Source organism: Ursus americanus, chromosome 15 (genome assembly GCF_024610735.1).
Source record: "Ursus americanus isolate L20-20 chromosome 15, mUrsAme1.1.p, whole genome shotgun sequence".
In the NCBI taxonomy this organism is placed as follows: Eukaryota; Metazoa; Chordata; class Mammalia; order Carnivora; family Ursidae; genus Ursus; species Ursus americanus.
The window spans coordinates 57,870,690-57,894,449 of record NC_142141.1 but is presented as its reverse complement, the minus strand read 5'-3'; the positions used below and the strand labels follow the sequence as shown (position 1 = coordinate 57,894,449).

The 23,760-nt window shown below is 42.4% G+C and overlaps 1 protein-coding gene across 14 annotated transcripts in view; it reads right to left on the bottom strand.

Moving 5' to 3' along the window:
• The window catches only part of SEMA5A (semaphorin 5A), a 475,859-nt gene that overhangs the window by 166,702 nt on the left and 285,397 nt on the right, over positions 1-23,760 (bottom strand). For all 14 annotated transcript variants that reach the window (XM_087867978.1, XM_045795947.2, XM_045795944.2 and 11 more), the window contains exons 5-7: positions 13,475-13,537; positions 2,757-2,855; positions 952-1,165 (exon numbers count right to left, since the gene is read on the bottom strand). In XM_087867978.1, the coding sequence (XP_087724104.1) occupies positions 952-1,165; positions 2,757-2,855; positions 13,475-13,537 (376 nt within the window). The remainder of the gene's footprint in view (positions 1-951; positions 1,166-2,756; positions 2,856-13,474; positions 13,538-23,760) is intronic.

The following is a 23,760-nucleotide window of genomic DNA, read 5'->3' as shown; positions in this document are numbered from 1 at the left end:
CATCGTTGTGCAAGATATCAAATGAAGGGACGACATGTGACCCACGTATCTATCCATAACGTTGTGTACGTGTGTGCGCGTGCTTGTGCGTGTGTGTGCGCATGCGTGTGTGCGCGTGCAGGCACATCCTCACATGAACATACACGTAGACAGAGGGCTCGATTTCAGCTGGCACATCTCACTCAGGACATTGTACAAAGCCAACCTCTATTCAGGCGGTTGGCACCACCTTCTGACTGCTTAGTGAGCACATGACCAATTTCTAGCCCAAGACTGAAAGGAAGTCTTCTGGGGCTTTTGGGTTTCTTAAAAAAAAAAAAAAAAGACACAAGGAATCTGGCTTCTTCTTCTGCTGGATATTATCATACCTATACCCCCAAAAGACCCAGTCTGAGGACCACACTGCCAGAATGTGGGTCGCAGAGAGACCAGTGACAGAGCTCATGGACGCTCCCACCATCAAAGGACGTAACTCCGAAGACGCCCACCCCAATGCTCCGGGTACATGACTTACACTTTTTTAAATCGATCAAGCTCTTTGGAGCTACCTGTGGCCAAACACATTCTGTTACCCAGTGTCTGAAAATTTCATGAGATGCTAGTAATTTCCTGCTTTTAGATATATAATGAGAAGGGAAGAAAGAATGCACATGCATGTCCAGATATCTCTGAAAGGACATCAGATTTCCTGAACTTAAACAACAGCGTAAAAAACAGCTGAAGTTGCATGAACGGTCATACCAACATTAGCCCCGTTATTGTGGTCTCTTCCCTTCTACTCCGAAAGAGCCCCACACAGATGCCCTTCCACACAGACACACAAAACAGGCGACATTTTGATTTCTTTAGAAATAGTTTTTCTTGGGAAGTGCGACAGTGTGCTGTTGAGCACGAGTAACCACGCATTACAGACAAACGAGGTGGGGCTCCGGCAGCGACCGGAAGACTCACCATTGAGCCACTTGGAGTTGTACTGCGCCGTGCGGAGAGGAGGCAAGATGCCCAGACTCCGGTAAATGGCGGGATCCCGTCCCGGAAAGTCCATGGCTGTGGCGGCATACAGCTCCCCGCCGGGCGTGAGAAGAGCCGTGGAATTGTGCTGGGGGCTGTAGGGGCAGCGGGCCATGCCACTGATCTGATCGTGGATCTCGGTCAGGTTATTCAACTGTAGGGGAGGACAAGAGAGACGAAACCGATTATCCCCCATGAAAGCCCTTGAATAGTGTGCACAGATTCTGTCGGCCCCAACCGCCAGTGACTCATGTGCAGTAAAGTCTCTGGGGCTCAGGATCAGCCATGACAGATGTGTGCACTCTGACTTTGATGAAAACGCCCTGCGGTGGACTTGGATGGAGGATCCACCAATCAGCTCCCTCATCCCCCTTCAGAGTTGCTGGACCTCACACCATTAAAGTCTCACGAAAAACAAAATAAGAAGATTATACATGGGTCCCATTTACAATGCATGGGCACTGCAGATCCTTCCACTTCAATAAAGAAAACTTCAATATTTAGAGAAACACAAACCACAATATAGATGATGTGCGATTTTATCACTACAAGTGAATTAAAATGCAATGAATAGCCCCAAACTGTGCTCACAGATAAGGATGCGTGCTATTTCGGACTGCGTAGCCCAAATTTCCAAGACTTGGTCAGTTTTCAGACAGAAAACTCGGGGTCTTGCAAGCACCTGGTGTGAACCCAGCTTCTCGGATGCTGGATTCCCAATCGATCCTTGAACGAGAAAAGCTCCACTGGTTTCTTCATCCTGACCTGGATGGTAGCAGAGCAGAAGCGCTGGATGAGGGATCCAGACACACTGCTCGCTCTGCCCTCAGAGGTTTAGCTCCGGGGAAGTTACTTAAATTCTTTATACCTCAAACTCTTGTTTTACTACAACAGGAACCCAAAGGATAACCACGACCTGGGGTAGATAACCACTACCCGAGTGGGTGTGAAGCACTGAGGACAGGGCGTGACACCGAGGGCTCTCTCTGTGGGCAACACTTCTCATCCCCCCTCCTTGTCCTCCCTGTCTTTCCAATAAAGGAATGCTAGTTTGAAAATATTGCAGATGATAAAGTCAGGCTTTGAGAGAAGTTACATAACCAGGAAATTAACATAACAGTATTTCTTCATCATGTTCCCTGCGGGACATCAAACTCCTATCTCGAATTAGGAAGACTGCACATGCGCTCTGACAATCCCGCGGACCTAGAGGTGTAAGAATCGGGCACCGAAAAGTCTTCCGCCAATAAGGACAGGTTAAAAGAAGAAAGAGGACAGGTTGGAACTTCGCTTTGCCCAGGGCTTGGCCTTCATATGTTGGCTTGCTTTCATTTTTTTGACATTGCTCTTATCCAATTGGTCAATTATATTTTCATTATTTGGACTACGATTTTAAGGCCATTTATACTTCTCAGGATCTCTAAAGTAAACCAGGATAAATAAAGAGTACATTGAGGATTAGTGTTTAGGATCACTGGTGGGGAAAAGCTGGTAGAAACAGTTCAGACACATATTGAAATTTAATTAAACAAACCAGAGTCACTTCCAGCTCTTTATATCCCAGGCAGTGTGATTAGTAATAAATCAATGCATCAAATATTTATTCAATTTGAAAAAAAAGATTTTTTCTTTGATTTAAAAAACAGCTCCTTGGAGAAGAGAAATACATGTAAAAGTATAGCTTTAACAGAATGTTTGGGTTTTCCTGGTATTAAATTCTGTCGAGGCTCAAGATGAAGACTTACCGTGCGGTTGGTGCAAACAGGTGTAAAAGCATTGGTCCCACAGGTAAATAACCGGTCGCCACCCACCAAAAGTACCCGGATGTAGTTTTGACATTCCTCCTGGGGAAAAAAAAAAAACACACACACACACAAGACGTGTTAACAGGCCTGAACATAAGAGGAATGGCGAATGTAAATATATTTTGACTGGCTAATAAATTATATGGTAATTGACCACTAAGAACAAAAACAAAAAACCTCTTAGATATTGACCCTCTCAATAGCAATAAAACTGTTAAATATTCTGACTTTCTCTATCCACACACTTGTTCAGTAGAAGATATTTATGAAGATAAATATACACATTCAGTTAAAATCTCAAAGCATTTATCTTTTTTTGATGAATGTGGTTTCATTTTGAATAGTATCTGTTAACAGTGCAAACCCGAAATCGCCTTGGATATGTGTTAGGAGAATAAATGAAAGGGAACTACCGGATGCCCCTCATGAAAAGGTATCTTAGAAAACTTCTCTGGAACGTTGAAAAAAGATGTTACAAAAGCTTCCGTAAATGCAAGGGTCACATGTGAAGCTCTGTATACAAATTAGAATAAGTTCTACATAGAGTTTTCAAACTGCTATTCCATACACAGTGAGAATCTATAAACATTTTGATTGTTGATGGAGAAGTAAAAATATAACTAATAAGGAAAGGGTGTCCAGAACATGTGGGATGAAATCCCATGCTGAGTGACGACCCAGAGTTGAGTATGTTTTGTGCTTGCAAAGCATGCAGAGAGAATCTGGGACACTGTCATCATAGTGCATGGACTTCTGAGCTAGAAAGCTCTTCATTCATTCAGCAAGCATCTACTGATGAGAGATTCTTTGGTAGACATTGTGCTAGAGGTCACAATCTAAGCACTCAGCGGAAAATGAAAATACAGGGTCATAACAACTACTATTGAGCTGTCCAGAGAACAGAATATTACTACCTTCAGAAGGAAGGGGAAGGGAAGAGATGGAGGAAGGCTTCCCAGGAAGTGATATCTAATGTATGTTTTAAAGAAAGGATAGAGGGCTCCTAGGTGGCTCAGTCAGTTAAGTGTCTGCCTTTGCCTCGGTTCATGATGCTGGGGTCCTGGGATTGAGTTCCGCATAGGGCTCCCTGCTCAGCGGGGAGTCCTTCTCCCTCTGCCTCTGCTGCTCTCTCTCTGTGTCAAATATATAAATAAAATCTTAAAAAAAAATAAAGGGAGGATAGAATTTAGTGAAGCTTCCCAAAAGAAGTGCCATCTGACACTTACAGGATTTAATGACCTAAAAAGGGAAAAGACATCCCAAGTGGGGGGAGTGGACTGTGCCGAGTTGCCGTGGCTGGAGACTGAGGTGCTTTCGCTGTGTATGGAAGAGGTCACACATACAGTATGCAGTCAGACAGGAGCCCACTGTGCCTAGTGAATTTGAATTTGACTTTGAATGTGAAGGGACCCGTTATTTGTTGTCATTGCATGAAGTCTGACCTGATCCAATGTTGAAGGACCACTCAGTGTAGACGCTGAACTTGAGCAGGGAGATCCCAGTTAAGGAGACCGACAAGGAGACCACGTCCTTAACTGGGTCCCTTGTCCTTTAGTTCCTGGACCGGCTGGGGGGGTTGTGGAAGGGCACAGCCAGAACACAGTGAACCAGCAGGACATGGTAAGGAGCCAACCAAGTGGACAGAGGCAGTGTCACATGATCCATGACGGTCCGAATCGCACGCTGCCCTGGGTAAGCAGCTCTGCATTTGACGGCGCGGCAATGCTCCCTGCAATCAAACGGAGCCCCGATCTCCACGCAGTGCCGATTTGCCGTAACTCAGTCTGCTTGCTGGCCTGGCCGTGAGGATGATGAAAAGAGCTAAGTCTGGGGATCTGCTTTCTAAATATGAAGCAAAATGTCAGGGATAGATAATTCTCCCAATACCATAACTAGCAAGAATCCTAACAAATTATCAAGGGCTGCTATTCGGAACACACGTTGAGAAAAACAACAACAAAAGGAATGAGGCTCTAAGTTCAGTATGAGAAGATGGAGAAATGAATGTCAACAGGAGGCAGTGTACCAGGTAGCTGAGAAAGGTACAGCAGATGGGGAGGAGGCTGGTTTTGTTCTGCTCTGTTTTGTTTTTATGACTAGGGAAAGGGCACAGAGTTCAAAAGAGAAAGAACAAAACAAGACTTCAAAGAGCCTCATGGTTCCCCCTTCCCAGGCTCAGGGGGCACAGGGAGGACACAGAGGAGGGGCGAGGTGGCCCGGCCATGTCAGGGAGCACAGGGGCACAGGGGTCTGCAAAGACCGGATAAAGGCGAGGATGAAAATCCGAAGACTAAGCATGTCTGAGGGAGACTCCAAAAAGATGTCTTGGAGGACACAGGGCTGAGAGGGCTTAATGCCTTAACACATAAAACAGACACAGAAAGGACGCTATAATCAATAGGAGATGGGAAATGACAAGCAGTGGAGAGAGGTAGGGATTTTGCTTATTTTCTCTTGTACTTTTAGAATACTTTCAAGGGGAGGTCAGGAGGTAAAAGAACTTTTTTGCTGTCGTTTTAAAGCAAGAGTCTGAAACAAGGTAGAAGCATGCTAGAAGCAATCCTATATCCATGAACACAGTAAGGATAAGGTATTCCAAGATCCCAACTGAAAGATGATGTCTATGGACCCGGGGGAGAGAAAGCAAGTGCCTCTCATCAGTTATGGTAAGGGAAACAATCAAGATAACAAAATGAGGTTTATCTTTATCTGCCAAAAGAAAGACACACAAAGGCCCATCACAAACTTGATGAAGAACTGGAAGGATGGTTAGGGATGCGAGCCCCAGGGTGCAGAAGTGTACCTGGGCAGGACAAACCCAACTCGTATTTTATTTTTTTTTAAACTTGGAAAAAAGTAAACAAGGGAGGACACACTGTTATTTCAATTGGAACAGAGAATTGTAACAAAGTAACCAGGACCACGTGAGAACACACTCAGCATGCTACCATCTGAGATGGATCGCGTGCCCATGGACCTCCGATCAGCTTCCCCAGCTCGGGGAGTCGGTAGGGGAGGATGGAGGAAGAGGTCAGGGACCAGGACGATCAGACAAGGAGGCCCGTGCAGTCTTCTTTTCAAGGACAGAGGACAGATCCAGCCCTGTGGACGCCAGAGTTGCTTGCAACATTTGGGACCTGACCAGAGTCATGTTCTAGGTGAGTCCAGTATGCGTGCTGGGATGCACTGGGGGAGGAGAAGAGGAGGAGGCTTGCGTTATCACCAATGAGACCAGGACAAGGCACGCTCCCTCCTTGTGTCCTGTAAGAGGAACCTTCGGAGGTGGGTATACTTCTGTGTTTTCTTCTTAACTGTCAAGAACTAAACTCCTCTGCCCAAAGTCTGGCTCAGCTCATCTGAGAGCTTTCCCGTTCTCACTCCCTTAAAAGTTCCCTCATGTTTAATACACAGACTGCTTCAACTGATTCTAGAAGCAGGCTGGATGTGAATCCTAAACAAATAAATGCATCTAAAATAATGTTTTTCAAGAGAAATTGGGAAAAGTTCAGACAAAACAGAATGTAGACGGTATTGGATAGAAGAAAGTAGAGGTACTTAGCTTTTGAGCAGCAGATAAATGTAGAAATCAGAGAGTCAAAATTAAGAATGAAATGAAATGGCCCGAGGGCCCGACTCTGTAATCATCAGTCTCCTGCTGGTGATGAGCCTGAGACCCAGATTCTCCTGTGGAAAATCTCCTGGTGGATCGTGTTATCCATCACGGCTACAAACGCGGCTGTTTCACGGGTTATCTAAACGTGCTGGAAGGACTGAGTGAGATCGCTTGTTTTAAAGTACAGCATGCCGCCGAAGTCCCTTTAGGAGATTCTGGTATAGGTTTGTCTTATAAATCAACTGATCTAAATATCTTTGAGTTTCCTTTTCTCATCTCAGAATTTTTTTTCTTTTATCCCATTTCTGTATCTTGAAAGTGGTTTAAGGGAATTTAATGAATTCTGGTTTTCCAAGACGTCACAGTGCTCATTTCCAAGGCAGCCAGCAGTGTGCCATCGCACGGCTTCTGTTGTTGATAACGGGACTCATCTATCTACATTCTGATAATATCACTTGAACATTAAAACGACCCATGTGTGCCTGCGATCCCACAGGCGGGTCAGACACCCGTCCTTGACTTTGAAGCACTTCTTACTTGAATTGATAGCTGGGTTGCAGAGTTGCTGACTCACTAGAAGAGCTTCCAGACAGAGGCCCACCTGGTCTCAAGGACACATGGCTCTGACCCCAGGACAGAAAACACATGTTTTTAAGGACCTTTTTCTTAATGAATTCACTGGTTTTTCCCTTATAGCATTTCATCATTTCTTCCCCCAAACGGGTATGTTCTGCTTGAAGAAAGACTGTAGAGTAGAAAGCGCTCCCACCGGAAAGCAGCGTGTCTCCCTCGATGATGCATCCCTCTGTGAGCACCCAGAGTATGGAAGAGCGATTTACAGTAACTGCATGTGCTCTCGTGGTGACTGCGTGCTTAGCGAAAGTCAGGATTACCAGGCGAATCCTGAGACACTGCATCACCCAGTCAGATGTAAATGTGTCTCTATATAGCATCTATACATATGAGGCATATGTGTGCGTAAGAGACACGTGTATTACATATGCATATATGTGCATACCGATTATAGAAGTTTCTCTTTTTTAATATTTTATTTATTTACTTTGAAAGAGAGAGAGAGCAACAGCATGAGTGGGGGAAGGAAGAGAGGCAGAGGGAGAGAGAGAATCTCAAGCAGACTCCACCCTGAGCCTGGGAGCCAGACACAGGACTCGATCCCATGACCCCAAGATCATGACCTGAGCCCAAAATCAAGAGTCGGATGCTCAACCGACTGAGCCACCCAAGAGCCCCCAGATTACATAAGTTTAAATATATAGACATGCTTTTATAGTCATAGTCATATCTAAATATATAGATGTACATATCTACAAAAATATGTAGATATAAATACATATGTATATGAACGTATATTAACATATCTATTGTATGCTATGTAATACATAGTGCCTTGATAAATAAAAGTGTATTTACTATGCATATATTTCCATAATGTGACGATTTTCAACCGAACTCCATGGAAAACTTGTTGGGGACGCCACAGTTTAAAAAAACTGAAACTTCCTGCACAGAATCGCCACAGGCTGTTAGTGTTCCATCTAAAGAACCCTCAACTTTTGCAGTAATCATAGAGAATACATTCAGGTCTGCAGGGTGCTGCATGCATTAACTCAAGAATTCCAAATGCTGGCACTTCCGGTGAACATGTCCAGGTCCCCCCACCCCCCAGCCGCATGCCACCAGGTTCCCAGGAAGCATGGAGTCATGGTGGCTCCCCCCCACCATCTGGAGTTTGCCGCTCTCCTCGCCCAGCTGGACAACATGGCAAGCAGGAGTCCAGGAGAACCACAGGCAGAACAATACACAGAGCCCTGGATTCCAATCAAAACTCTCCCACTAAAGAGCAAAATAATTCTAGGAACTTGGTCTCAAAAGTACCAAAATGAGATCATGAGCAAGAAAGGTCTGAGAAGCAAGAGCTCTAACAGGCACACAAAGCAGCTCCTTCACCCCCTTGAGAGTGGGTGTGTTTCCCAAAGGGCACGGCGGGCACGGCTGCGGCTCAGACACAATGACCCCAAACAGACAAGGGACTCCGGTTCGCGCGCAGGAGAATCGGCCATTTGTGTTTAAAATAATATTTGTTTAAAAGACATTTAAATAATTCCTGAAGTGGGTTTCTGTAATGGTATTTCGAAAAGAACTAAATACGACAGATTTTATTATAAAAGTTTTAAAATACATAAAAACAGATGTTTCTTCCCCGTTTAACGCAGGAAATGTTTGGGTCATTCGTAGGCAAAGTCACCCTCTTTCCCCAAAATGAGCTGAAAATTTTATAAATTCAACCTCGCAAGGAATTGGCATTCTCCGCACCTCCTTTTTCTTCTAAATGGGCCCAAATCAAAGATCTCGTGACATTTTCTTGACCTGATCCCTGAACTGTCAGTTTAATGGACTGCACGTGAAACGGTGCCTGTGTCGGTCCCAGCAATACCAGGGAAATAGGAGTAAACGTGCCATCTATCTTCACCCCTGTCGCAGGCGGCTGAGGAATGTTTCCATCAGAGCCGCGAGTGGGCCCAGGGCGCACCACCCGCAGGCTCGCCCCCTCGGCCGCGCCCGGCATTCCTGGCTCTGCACACCCAGCATTATGTGGGACAGCACAGACCACCGTTCTTAGGGGACAGAAAAACATGAGTTCAGTCAAAATGACTGGCATTGTTTTCATTTTTGAGATGTCACATTCTGCATTATTCTTTTGATTCCAGGGAGAAGGAAAACTTTGTAATTCTGTGTAAGTCGTCCTAAGACTATGGTACAAATAAAAAATATAAAATCGCTGAATTCTCTTTTCTAAACTCATGGCTACTAAGAAAAGCCTGAATTTCACTCCACAAACAGATGTTACAGCCACCCCCGCTTATCTATGAGGATACCTTCTAAGACCCCCAGGGGATGCCTGAAACGATGGACAGTACCAAGCCCTATATATACTATGATTTTTCCTATACGTACCGTATCCATGATAAAGTTTATTTTGAAAATTAGGCACAGGGTGAGGTTACAACAACAAATAATAAAATGGAACAATTCTAATAATACACTGTAGTAAAAATTTTGTGAATGTGCTGTCTCCTGCAAAATGTCTTACTTACCGCACTCACCCTTCTGTGAGTGATGACATGAGATGAGATGCCTACGTGATGGGGTGATGTAAGATGAATGACACAGGTGCTGTGATGCAGCATGGGGCCGCTACTGACCTTCTGACGCGACATCAGAAGGAGAATCATCTGCCTCTGGACCTCGGTTGACCGTGGGTAAGGGAAACTTCCAGAAGCAAAGCCACGGATAAGGGGACCCCCCCAGTTAAGATGACTCTGTGAAAATGTTTTCTGATTTGGCCCCTTGAACTGTCAGAATGGAGAAATCTGGGTTGTCTGAATTGTGAATTCAGGGACTGGCCCTTGGGCAGGTGGTGTTTGGCCTGGCTGCTCCCTTTCATAGGAAGTGGCCTTGTTTCCTTCTCTTCTGTGTCCCAGAGGCTGGGCTCAAGCCTCTCCCCTGACGGCTACTGAGTCAGGTGCCACTTTGAGAACGTAACAGAGATGCTAAGTAAGAAAAAGGAACTAGAGAAGGAGGATGCAGCGCCGGAGGTCCCGTTGGGCTCCTCACCCACGGACCGCCAGGCAGTATGGCTTAGGCTGATGCCTCTGTAAACCCATCCCATCATTTTGTGCACACACACATCTACCATACATGGCGCTGCTACAAAACCGAATTCCATTTCAACCGAGCACAGGTTGTCCAAAAGTGTAGACGGGTCTATCAATATACTTAATGCGACTCCGAGAACACGCAATCTCCCCTTCGAGTATTGGCTTGAAATTCATGTTCATGTACATTAATATATTCTTCTGAAAAAAAATCCATCGACAAATGCAGTTTGAATCGATTTATAACAACTGAGATTTGCCACTTTTTTTAACCCATTAAAACCAGAAACACGTGGAATGTGAAGGTCTGATTTTATTTGACCATGTTTGTTTTGTTCATTTTCCTTCTGTGTCTCAGAAAACTCAGCGGAGGGTAGTAAGGACTGATCCCTTCTGCCAACCAAATGTACGTTACCTAATGGAAAGAAGGATGGTCTTTCCTCTTTGTTTCTGATTTTCACTTGCCTGATTTCTAAGCACCAGACAACAAATGGTCACAGCTTAAGGCAAAACATGGGTCAGTTTTGATTCAACAGAAGCAATCACTCACTCCAAGCAGTAATGATCTACTAGTAAAAGGCTACCACACTAAATCGTATAAAATTACTGACTCAGACACTATCAGCAGGAGAAGCGTTGGTTACCTACATAACCAGATGTTTCCTGAAATACATAAGGAACACAGGAGACTGATGTCCAGAGAGGGGAAGGAAATAGTTATTTTCGAAAAAGTCTGTGAAACGAATGAATGTGATCTAGAGGAAACATGAGAACAATGTGAAATGGACGGAGGAAGATTTGCCCATCTTTTCACCATTTGGAGAAACACAGTAGGGATTCTTTACCACGTCAGTATCTGGCAATGTCTGGAGACATTTTTGGGTATTTTTGGCTGTCACAACTGGGTGAGAGGGACTGCTAGCATCTATTGGGGACCTGGGGACATTGCTAAACATCCCCAATGAATAGGACAGAGACCCCACAACGAAGAGTCACTGGATCCCAAACGTCAAGAGTGGGGAGGGCGAGAAACCCTGGATTAATGATGTTCACTACGCAGGTGTGGGTTTCACGTGTTTGGTCACCTGTCAGGAGAGTGGAGTTACACATCCAGCTTTGGCTGTGTCCTGGGCTCAAGAGGACACCGTCAGGCCCAGCTCCCAGCTCAGGGGCATGGGTTGCATAATGAAAATGCAGCATGACAGGGAAAATACAGCTGGCTGTTGGTAACTGGTGCAATGTGGGGGTGCAGCAGGGGCAGGAATCCCTGCAGAGAAAGACAGAAGTCCCTGGGTGATAACTGGGGGAGGGAGGAGGTAGTGTAGGCAAGTTGAAAGTGGGGGCAACATTTGAGATGGGGCCCCTTGAAAGGGTAGGAAGGCATGGCCACCCCACAGGTCCGGGTTATACCCATGTTCAGAAACAGGCACTGAGGTCGGCATCCACAAAGTTTGTTGATGGGTTGCCCAAAATGGAATCATGCTTACTGGCTGCACACAGACCAAGAAGGGAACAGGGATGAGCCAAAGAACGAGGGAAAAAAAAAGAAAAGAAAAATACCAGAAGAAAAAGGAGAGGAAAAGCCAAAAGGGAGGAGGAAGCATGCCCACAGACCCTGGAAGGCACCGTGGTCATCAGGCAAAGGGGATGACGAGGAAGGCATTAGAAGCATGGAAAGAAAGTCAATGCTTTCTGCCGGTAGAAAGAAAAACAACCTTCCCCCTCACTGCCCCAGGCGAGTCTGTCTCTCCACACTGCAAGAAGGTGGTCTTATTCGAAGAACTCCTTGTGCTCTCGTGAGCAGGAAGAAACACATCTGCTACATCAAGACACGCAAACATTCCAGGGACGTGAATGCAAACCACAGAGAAAAGCCCCTTCTCAGGATTTTACACATAATTTATCCAAACTCAGTAAGAGGAATTCATTACTTACTTATTATTTTGTAGGGCATTTTCAGAGACAATATTCCGATTTTTTGTAACCTGGTGCTATCTTTACATCTTCTTGTGTCTGTGATGATTTATCTCGGAAGCATTCTCTGAGGTTAAAGATCTCTCAGTAAATTGCCTTAATTTCTGCCTTTTTTCCCCCTTTCTTCATCTCTAAGTGCTTCCCTGGCTAAGACTGCGTTTTCTTCCTTCCCCTCTCGTTCTTCCGGATTCTTTATTCAGTTTTGGAAAACCCAGTGACTAAGTTTGCTGAGACCAGCCTCCATGTCAATGAAATTGGGTAAAATAAAGTACGTAACATCTTTTATTCACAAACGGACGGCATGAGGATCTTTTATCAGTGTTCACTCACTGCATTTGCTAGATTCTCCCCCACACTCCTGGCTCTGGGCTCACATTTGCACAGGGAGCCCTTCTTGCTGTTCTTTGTGGATCTGCTTTCTTCTGTGACCCAAAGTGGGATTCACATTGGAAAGGCCCAGGCTCCAAGGAAGTAAGGCCATTGCTCTCAGAACGAGACAGAATGAGCCTCTCTATCAGCTGCAAAAGAATTTCCTCAAGGTGGTCCAGGATAACTTTCTTAGAACCAGATTTACCCAGGTGGGGGAATTCTGCTCCTCCTGAGCCAGCCACCCGTGTGGACACAAGTCGACACTGGGCACAGTTGCTCAAGAAATGTATTTCCAACCTTCACTAGAAACTGCTTTCTTTAGCAACTTGGGGAAGCTGATTTTCATATGGAAAGAGAGGGGGTGGGTGGAGGAGAGAGAGGGAGGGAGGGGGAGTTTATAGATCTGTTAAGATGAATTATAAAGAAATCTCATCATTTTTGATATAATAATTTTATTTATCACATAGTCACTTTATGGAATTAGCTCTAAGATATAATTGGGGGAAATTAAAATGTTATTTTTAAAATTTAGGCCTATATATTTCCAAACAATATCACAGCCAACTGATTCCATATCTTAGCCTAACGATTAATGGTGCAAATCAGACCTGCTCTTCTAGTCTGAATCCTTTTTTAGAAACTGTGGTTAATCTTGATTTAATGGTAAAACCTGGAGAATCTACTGAACATATATTTTGTTTCTGTTTTTTGTTTTTTAAAGATTTTATTTCAGAGAGAGAGAGAGAGAGCATGTGAGAGAGAGATCACGAGCAAGGGGGAGGGGTAGAGGGAGAAGCAGACGCCCCGCTGAGCAAGGAGCCCGATTCGGGACTCGATCCCAGTACCCTGGGATCACGACCGGAGCCAAAGGCAGACGCTTAACCGACTGAGCCACCCAGACGCCCGATGTATATTTTGAATCTCGCTTTTTTTTTTTTTTTCAAGTTGCAAGGCACCATTGTCAGGAATAGCCTTCATATTAAAACGCTTCACGTGAAGTCCTTCAAATTTCAGCATGCTCTTACCTCGGACTTGCCCTTACTGTAACAGGCCTTCTTGGTGGCTTCATCACACTCCCACTCCACTGCCTGTAGGAAACACCAAAATGACAGAGACTGTTACGGTTCTGACTGAATAAAAGGGGATAAATAATAAGGCATTGGTAATCAGATTAGGAAATGTGGGCGCACCATCGAACCAATGTTTTCATACTAATATAGAATTTACACTAAATTCATGCAATTCACTCATAGGGGCTCCTATTTAGCTTTGAAATCAAAGCATTTTGAAGGACTTGGCCCCTAAGTATCCGTAGTTCAGCAGTGGCAGCGTGATATTTAGATCACTGTAAGAAAGGCCCATGCAAGGAGTTGGGGGCTACTGTAGTAATTCCCGAAACCGTCCCTTCGGTGGAACCACAGGATAGATCCATAACACGCTGAAAAGACAAGCCTGGGAACAAAATGATGTAAATCCTCATTTAGACATTTGTATTTTCTGTTCATAGTATGTCATTTCTCAAGATTCAAAGATAACGGAGCGAGGACGATCTTGCGCCTCCTTACTCCCAAGCTCCGTTTATGTAAATGATGAATAGTCAATAAAAGAAATAGCTCATGCAAAGAGCACATCTATTAGTTCACCCAATACCAGTAATTTTCATACTGGTAGGAGCTCTGACTGACCAGTTACAGCCACAACTCGCGAGGACGTTTTCCCAACTTTCCAAATCTAACTCATGATGACCAAGTTGATGTGCTTCCTTTCACATCAGCTGCTGTCTCCCATATGCCACCTGTGATCAGCTGAGACAGTACACAGCGCGGACGTCATGGGAAGAAATGATGCCTGCGAATATTAACGATCTATAAGCTGAGACTGTGAATCACTTTTGGAACAATTTAAGAATTTGAGTTGCTCATCTTTTGTATTATTGTATGGAATGTGGATTTGTGTTTTATCTTCCTATTAGAGCTGAATTTCCAAAGAATTTAGGATTTCTGAAGGATCATTTAAATCATTACCAGAAAATTTTTTTTAATTTTAATTTTTTTTTTTTTTTTGAGAGAGAGAGAGAGAGAGCATGAGCAGCAGTGGGGCGTGGGGGTGGGAGAGTCAGAGAGAGAATCTTAAGCAGGTTCCAAGCACAGCGTGGAGCCCAACGTGGGGCTCGATCTCACAACCCTGAGATTATGACCCGAGTCAATATCAAGAGTAGGACACTTAACCGACGGAGCCACCCAGGTGCTTTATTATCAGAAAAAATAATTTAAGCAAGGGACAATTCTTTGCTAATTTGAACTAATGTTAAATGATAAACTAAACTAAGCCAAAAATGAGCTACCGTCAAATATTACGAAGGAGAATAATGGCTTCACTCTCACTTCTAGGAAGAAGATAATTTTTAATTCTCCTAAACCTAGGAGAATAACAAAGTAATGGGGCACCATAATCTTGTATCGACCGTCCTCCAAAGAATGTTACATAATAGAGATTAAAACACAGAACACCGCATCTTGTATAACTTCTCTTCCTTGGCAAATAGGAGTCCATAAGAAAAGTATTCTAAAGAGAACCACTTCAGTGTCTTTCAAATAGAAACAATATCCTAACTGCTTTCCCTTGTGTAGACTTAGCAATTTTTGTCAGTGTCAACATCCGATAAGAGAATTTGTTAATTCTTTCGCTGATGTCTTCCTGTTCATAATGTTTAATGGCAGCAATAAAATCACAGCTAGTCAACATGTGATGCAAACAAATGACTTAAATTCTGTGCTGGGATGACAAATACTTTCATGACAAGGGAGGACACCTCCCGAGAAGACATTAGGGCTTCACCTGTAGTGCGGATCTGTGTGTCCCCACGGAACTCACATAAAATAAGCGCATTCCTATTATTCCAAACGGACCTTTCCTTTCTTAGATCTCTTTATAAAATGGACTACGTTGTTTGTATTTAGACAAAGACATTGGTATTTTTGCCCTTACTTAAACTCAAAACAGAATTGATACACTACAATACATTCTCTTACAAAGTCGACCCCTATTGCAACTTTGACTTCCTATTACCAGGAGAATTTGGTTATATAATTACTAGGACAACTGCAAAGTAAAAAGCCTTAGATAAAGAGGCATTTGTAGGGGCCCTTGTTAGTCCAATGATTTTGTTGAAAGTTAAACAGTAGTTCTCTTTTCAGTAAACATAAGGCCTATAAGGAGCATGGTTAGTCCCAGGGCTGCAAGAGCACTGATCAAACGCCATCAGAATTGCTCAAATCCTCCTGCCGAAATCGCAAATAGCTTTCCCAGTCTGCCTGATGCCCAAGTAGCCTGTGTGTTTTCAAGATAATTGAAGGCCAAGGATTGGATGGGGAAAGTAATAGAAAAAAAGGAGAGTTTTCAAGAATATTTCATTACTTCATCCAGTTTAGCAAGAAAAGGCACCTGCACACACAAGTTTATTAGACCAATAGAAAATAGGACAAACCTTGCAGATTTTTCTGAAGACAGTTATTAAAAGAAGCAAAGTTATTTCTGAGGCATTTTTATTACAGTATAACCAGCTTTCCAATAATATTCAAATCCAGAATTAATTGAAGATCACGACTGTTCAGCTTTTCTGTTGATTCACTGCCTACCTGAATCAGGATAGACAAGACGCATATTAGGAATGGACTGAACTACTTATTGTAGGGCTGGACAAATATTACTGGATGTCACAGAATTTATCAAAGAATGCAGTGGGAAAACATGTCTTCTCCAGAGTGGCCTAAAATAGGATGTTGATCCCATAGTGTCCTTCTATTCTCTCAATGAACTGCACTTAACCCATCTGAGCACTTCACAACTATGGGGGGGAAGACCCAGTTTTGTTAGAGAGAAATATGAGTATCAGTAGAATCCTCCTGTAGCAGAGTTTATTTCTCAAAGTTATTCATCCTGTTTGAAATTATATTATGTTTTAACCTGGTCATAACTTTCTTTATTCCACAAGAATTGTTCTACTAAATTAAATTTCTTTTAATCAAGTCTTCTTACTGTATTCTTAGAGGAGATTCTTGTTATTCTTTCATGCATCTTAATTTTGGAACAAATCCCACTACTGATTTGTGAAGCCATGTTTCCAGGTGACTTCCTCTTAAGACACTTTTCTAGCTACACAAACCTATCTTTATGACAGTCAAAACAAATGCAAAGGCATTGACAATCTACATCTCAGATCTCAGTACAACACTCATGATCTTATTTCCTGAGTCTCTGTGGTTTTTTTTAAATCTAATTTTTATCATCTCTTGTATTTTTCTATTGCACAGTAGCCCCACAGAGGAAAAAAAGAATCTTAATTCTCTATTCTGTTCTGCATTTAATATTCATTACATTTTCTGGCAGCAGACATGTAGCAGTAATACTGTGGCTACTTGGATATCCAAAGGCTGTATACAGTAGGCAAAGAGTGTGAAGCACCTGCATCTTAAAAGACATGAAGATTCCCATTTGTAGAATCTTTGTTTTGTTTTGTTTTGTCTGTAAATATATACCAGTAACATCTGTGTTCTTCAACTATCTTCAGAAGCTTTGCTCTATGCATTTGTATTCATTCTCTCATGTCATACATGGTTATAAAGGACCCACCTACCAAGTGTAAGACACTGCACTACATAATTTTGATGGAAGAGAAACAGACATATAGGTGATATTTGCACACGTCAGATATTAGTTTATGATAAAGCATACGTGTTTTCCATCAGTCTGGACACAATCTTGCTAACTCTGAGAATTTCACCATAGTCATTTCCATTGTTCCAATAGCCATGTTCATTTCAGATCCAGAGAGAACCTGGAACTTACAATATCATCAACTTTGAGGAAGCCACGGTGCTATAGACAGACAGAAGAGGAAACAGAATAGGTTTACAGAAAATCATTTTATCCCTGCAGAAGCCCAGGATGGAAGGAAGCACGACACAGTACATACCTCACCACCACACACACACAGATGCTCGAGTTAGGATCAACGGAGCTCCTATCTCGGGAGTGAATTGAATGTGGGGAAGAAAAAAGATTGGCTCTTTCTATGTACGTGTTACATACATATAAATCCACAGTTCTCAGAAGTATATAAACAAAGCTGTGTATTATCACATTCCGCAGCGAGAGAAGTTAATTAGACAGGGACCAGCAAAGGCAGATACTTTTCATAAAAATGAAGAGAACAACATTCTACGCAGATGGGCCGCTACTCTTTCAGCAGATGGCTTTGCTAATTAGATACTGGCAAAAGATAACATTAAAAAAACTAGTTTAATTACACAGTGCCAAAAATTAACAACCACCTGAGGGCTTTTTTTTTTTAATATACATTGCATTTACATTCTTATGTCATGTATTTCTGTGAAATGCCGGAGAATGTTAAATCGGGGTTGCAACTATAAACAGATTGCCAGGCAATGTGAGACCATATCCTTGTTCAAAACAGAAGCAAAACACAAATGAGTTGGAACTTGAAATAACTGATTTTTATGTACCTTCAATAAGGTGCTAATCCGGTTATCCTGAAGCAGAGACATGTCGCAAATTACCTTTAGTGGCCACACGTGACAGGTTCAAAACACGGGGAATTTGAGATGGAATGGTGTGCAACAAAAGACACAAAGGGGTGGACAGTTTAGTCACTTGGGAGGGATTTGTTCCACATTCCTCTGCATTTACTTCCTGGCGTCTACTGTATAGTTGCTTTCAATATCAATTTGTAGTACATCTACATTTACGTCCACGGCAAATATGTAAGTCCATTTCACTCTTACTGGCGACCTCCGAAGCAGAGAACTGTGAGGAGGTGTTAGTCTTATTATCCAACGACTGGTTTTTAATTCTCATGACACTGACATCATCCAAAATAACAGATAGAGATTACTTTGGGAATCCCATAAAAAATGTGTTACTACCATTTTTAAAACCTTTATATGAAAGCCCAAGATCATCTTGCACATCAGAATACAGAATCAGACGTACTTTGACAGCTGCACAGCAGAGTTTCCGACTTGTTAAATGCTTTTGGGCCTTTTGTTACTCGGTGGATCTTTTTAAGATTTTATTTATTTATTTCAGAGAGAGAGAGAAAGCATAAGCGGCGGGGGGGGGGGGGGAGCAGAGGGAGAGGGACAAGAAGACTCACCGCTGAGCACAGAGCCTAAAGCAGGGCTCAATCCCACGACTATGAGATCATGACCTGAGCTGAAATCAACAATTGGGCATTTAACCAACTCAGCCACCCAGGCACCCTCGTTGGATCTTTTTAAATTGAGGGTTGTTTTGTAATTGAGTAGACAGTATATTAGATTCCTAGGGCTGTCATTACGAAGTACCATATTCTGGGTGGCTTTAAACAATAGAAACTTACTCCCTCGCAGTTCCTAAGGCTAGAAGTCTGAAATCAAAGCGCCAGCAGGGTTAGTCCTTGTGGAGTCTCCAGGAGAGTGTCTGCTACCTGCCCTTCTCCCAGCCTCTGGTGGAGGCTAGCAGCCCTAGTGTTGTAGGGTTTCGGGAAGCATCATTCCAATCTCTGCCTCTGTTTGTCCAAATACCCTCTTCTTATAAGGATGCTAGTCTTTGATTAAGGTCCACCCTAGTCGAAGAAAACCTCAGGTAGCTCATTGCATATGCAAGCACTCTACCTCCAGAGAAGGTCACCTTCTGAGAAATCCGGGGGGACACGAATTTTGGAAGGACACCATTCAACCCAGTACAAGAGTGTGTGACATCCAAATAAGAGTTTGAGACTGACAATTGCTAGGACACTAATGAGGGCCATCGCTTTGCTGGAAATCAGCTGCCAAATCTTAGGCAAAATACGGATAACAATTTACAAACTCTTGCATTGTGCTGACTGCAGAGCTGGGTGCTGTGTATACATTCTCTAAGGTAAGTCTCGATCTAATTTTATGTGGGAGACAACATTACCATAATATTCTGGATGAGGACATCGGCTAAATAACTTACCATAAAGCCAGAAAAAAAGAATAAGTGGGACATCAAAATTTGAACTTGGTGACTTGTATTGAAGCCTGTGGTCTAAACCACTGTCCTCTGACCCACAGAAGCCTGTGCTCTCCCATCATCGAAATTGTTGAAGTGACCCTCGTTACTGATTGTCATGTTTTCTTCATCCCACGATTTAGAAAAATACATGTCTAAATCACAGAAATTTGTGCATACCTAAGTTCAGAACTGTTGGCATTCAGTAAATATGAATTAATCATAAAAGACTGATTCCTTTGTCATGAGTGTATTCATTTTTCAAGTTTCTGGACCTATTCATGATCCCAGTATTGATCTTAAGTGGGACATGATTCATTAATGAAACTCTGGGTTCAACAATTATATGGTCAAGTTATGATACAAGAAGCTTAGGTTGTTTCTGTGAAATTAAACATATTGAATACGAGAACATAGTCTGTTCTTTACACAGCAGCAACGTTGTACTTTTAAAAACAAATATGGAAATACTATCCCCCCTCCGCAATAGCCCTCCAATGGTCCTTCATTCACTGGAGTAAAAGTCAAAGCCATCTGGAATGTTCTGCCACATCCAGTCACTTATTTTCTCTGTCTCATTTCCTAGTGCCCTCCACCCCACACTCTGTTCTGGGAGGCATGGGATCCTCGGTGTGGTTCTCAGACAATGCCACAGTGTTCCATATGTCTGTGCACAAGCTAGTCCCACTATCTGGAACATTCTTCTTCCAGATATCCACCTAGCTAATGCCTGGCCTCTTGCATATATATGTCCAAGTGTTATCACCTCACTGGGGCTTTTATAATATGTATTTAGTAAAACTGTGGTCTGCCTCCCCATTTCCCTCTAGAAAGCAAGCTGAATTTGAGTAGGCAACTGGCCCTCTTGCTCTTGTGTCCCCAGCACCTATAGCAATGCTTCACATTCAACAAGAACTTAATAGATACTTGTCAAATAAGTAAATGAATATAGAATGCTCTATACCCACAGCCTTGGAAATGGCTCCAGGGTACCTTCATAGGGCCTCCCATGCGGAAGGGGCATGGGAGGCTTTGGAGTCCTTGAGTTGGTTGGGCGAGCCCATGATGCACTGCACTTCTACAGCTAATGACGCTCAAGGATTCCTCCCCTAAGCACCTCATGTTGCCCCGACAATGGCAAAGAGAAGACTAAAGCAGGGTTTCCATACTTCTTCAGCAGAAGACTCATGTCTTTTTTTTATTTTTATTTAAATTTTAATTAACATGCAGTTCCATATTGGTTTCAGGAGTAGAATTCAGTGATTCATCATTTACATACAACACCCAGCGCTCATCACGACAAGTACCCTCCTTAATTCCCATCACCCATTTATCCCATCCCCTAACCACCTTCCTCCAGCAACCCTCAGTATGTTCTCCATTGTTAAGAATCTCTCATGGTTTGTTGCCCTTTCTCCTTTGTCCCCCCCTTCCCCTATATTCATCTGTTGTATTTCTTAAATTCCACCTATGAGTGAAATCATATGGTATTTGTCTTTCTCTGATTGACGTATTTCACTTAGTATCATACATTCTAGTTCCATCCACATCATTGCAACTGGCAAGATTTCGTTCATTTTGATGGCTGAGTAATATTCCATTGTGTATACATATCACATCTTCTTTGTCCATGCATCAGTCAGTGAACATTTGTGCAATCTCCATAGTTTGGTTATTGTTGATAATGCTGCTATAAACATTGAAGTGCATGTGCCCCTTTAAATCTGTATAATTGTACCGTTTGGGTCAATACCTAGTAGTTCAATTGCTGGGTTGTAGGATAGTGTTATTTTTAGTTTTTTGAGGCACCTCCATAGTGTTTTCCAGAGCAGCTATGCCAGCTTGCATTCCCACCAACAATTCAAGAGGGTTCCCCTTTCTCTACATCCTCGCCAACATCTGTTGTTTCCTGTGTTGTTAATTTTAGCCATTCTGGCAGGTGTGAGGTGGTATCTCATCGTGGTTTTGATTTGTGTTTCCCTGATGATGAGTGATGTTGAGCATCTTTTCATGGGTCTGTTGGCCATCTGGATGTCTTCTTTGGAAAAGTGTCTAGTCATGTCTTTTGTCCATTTCTTACCTGGGTTGTTTTTTGGGTGTTGAGTATGGTAAGTTCTTTATAGATTTTGGACGCTACCCTTTTATCGGATACGTCATCTACAAATATCTTCTCCCACCCTGTGGGCTGCCTTTTAGTTTTGCTGATTGTTTCCTTCACTGTGCAGGAGCTTTTCATCTTGATGAAGTTCTAATCGTTCATTTTTGTTTTGTTTCCCTTGCCTCTGGCAATGTGTCTGGTAAGAAGTTGCTATGGCTGAGCTCATTTCTTTAATTCTTATACACAATCTCATATAAAAGAAAGTAAAAGTGGCCTTTACCAAATGCATGCTTTATAAATGCAAGATTACAGCAGCAAATCATTTGTAAAATGTAAGAGCAAATGACCACTGAGTCACAGCACTCAGTATCTAATTATTTCTGTATTTTCTTTTGCTTGTCTGTTTTTGAAATAATAATGACTTATACAAATTAAGTAGTAATAAATAAGGCCACCTTTGAAGCTCAGGTAATGTGGAGTATATTCTGAAATAACAGCAGTCACTTCATTCTATGTCCTACAACAAACCAAGTAATCCAGGTAATGTTATAATAAAAGTTAACTCCCTGAGGGTTTCCAATGCCTAAACATTTTGTATATTATGTATATTCATGTAAATGATTTTTAAATAATAGACTTAGAACATATGTAATGCAGAAAACCCCTGAGCACCTCTAGAATCCTGGGGTTCCAGGAAGCATATTTAACATATTTGGTTTTAAGGCACCAGGCACCTCTGATACTCAATTTAAATGCTTGGAATGGCCCTGAGGAGGGAGAAAAACAAAGTAATAGAGGAAAAGCTCTAATAACCCTACTCCTGAACACAGATGAGCCCCACTGGGATGATTCGGTGATAAAAGTAACTTGGGAATGAGCCCAACATCAAAGAACGCTATGATATATGGTATAATATTTAAAATTATGATAGACACTGAGGGAGCAAACAATTGCTAACTTTAAAAATCGTGCTATTAACGAAAGTGGTACTGGAAGGCCAGCCTAGTTCCAAAAGCTGCTTTGGGTTTCAAAAAAATCATTTTCATGGATCCAAGTGGGCCTGGTTTAAAGAAATGGCATCTTGTACAATTTGTTAGCCTAACCATGGTGGGGAAAAACTCCAATTACTAGAGGAAGGTCTATTTTTATACATAAATTTCCTCAAGTATTAGTACATAAGAAACTCAATTCAAAGTCAACCAGGCATGGGATAAGTATTGCCATTAGAGTGGACCAACTTTTCAAGGACTTGCCTAATTTAAGTTTCCAGTGTGTTTGGTGGGGAAACTGTTGCTTCTAACACATTTTCTCTCATGTGTTTTTTAAAAGCATACATCATAGAGATGATGCCATTTCAACACCAAAATATCTGTAATGCTCAACAGAAATTGTAATGTTTGCTAGAAATTACATAGATACATCGCAATCAAATTAAAATTATTTGATAATGACATGAGGCTTTGCGAAATACAAAGAAAAAAATTACCAGCGTGTTGGTAGGGGATGATTTGTAAGATACAGACCAACTCTAGGGACAAACAATTTGCTATAATGAAGGCTGTCCTGGAAACGTCTTTTTTTATTATTAAATAAATATTTAATATGTGTTTTATCTTACAGTTTCTGGTGTCTTAATACAATTACAGGATATACTAAATGAAAATGGAGATTGTAAACGTCTTTGCACGGATAACTTTGTAGCTTGGCTTTGACCAAAGCATTCCTACCCAGAGCACTGGACGGCTGGCAATCATACTCTAGAGCCATTGGGACAAGTGAAGAGAGACAATTTTGGCCTGAATACAGGAATGCGCGCCCCAGCCATACAATGAGATTTCAATTGGAAATACAGTCAAAGGGTTAAAAGGGAATATATCACACAAACAATATGAAGGACCAAGGTCTTTATTTTGAGACAACATGAAACAGATGTAGAAAACTACTCCAGCAATCACAGCATGAATGTAAATGAAGATGCAGAGACAGGATAATTTTTACACACCTTACCTACCACTTGGGACTTTTTGTGTGTTTGGTTTCTGTTGCTGGAACTGTAAGGTCACCTATGTCGTGGTCATCAGTTTTGGTCTCATTATTGTATATTCTGGCTGAATCCTAATGAAGACATTCTACATAAACTCAGCTTAACAGACAATATAGATTTAAATAGATGAGTGT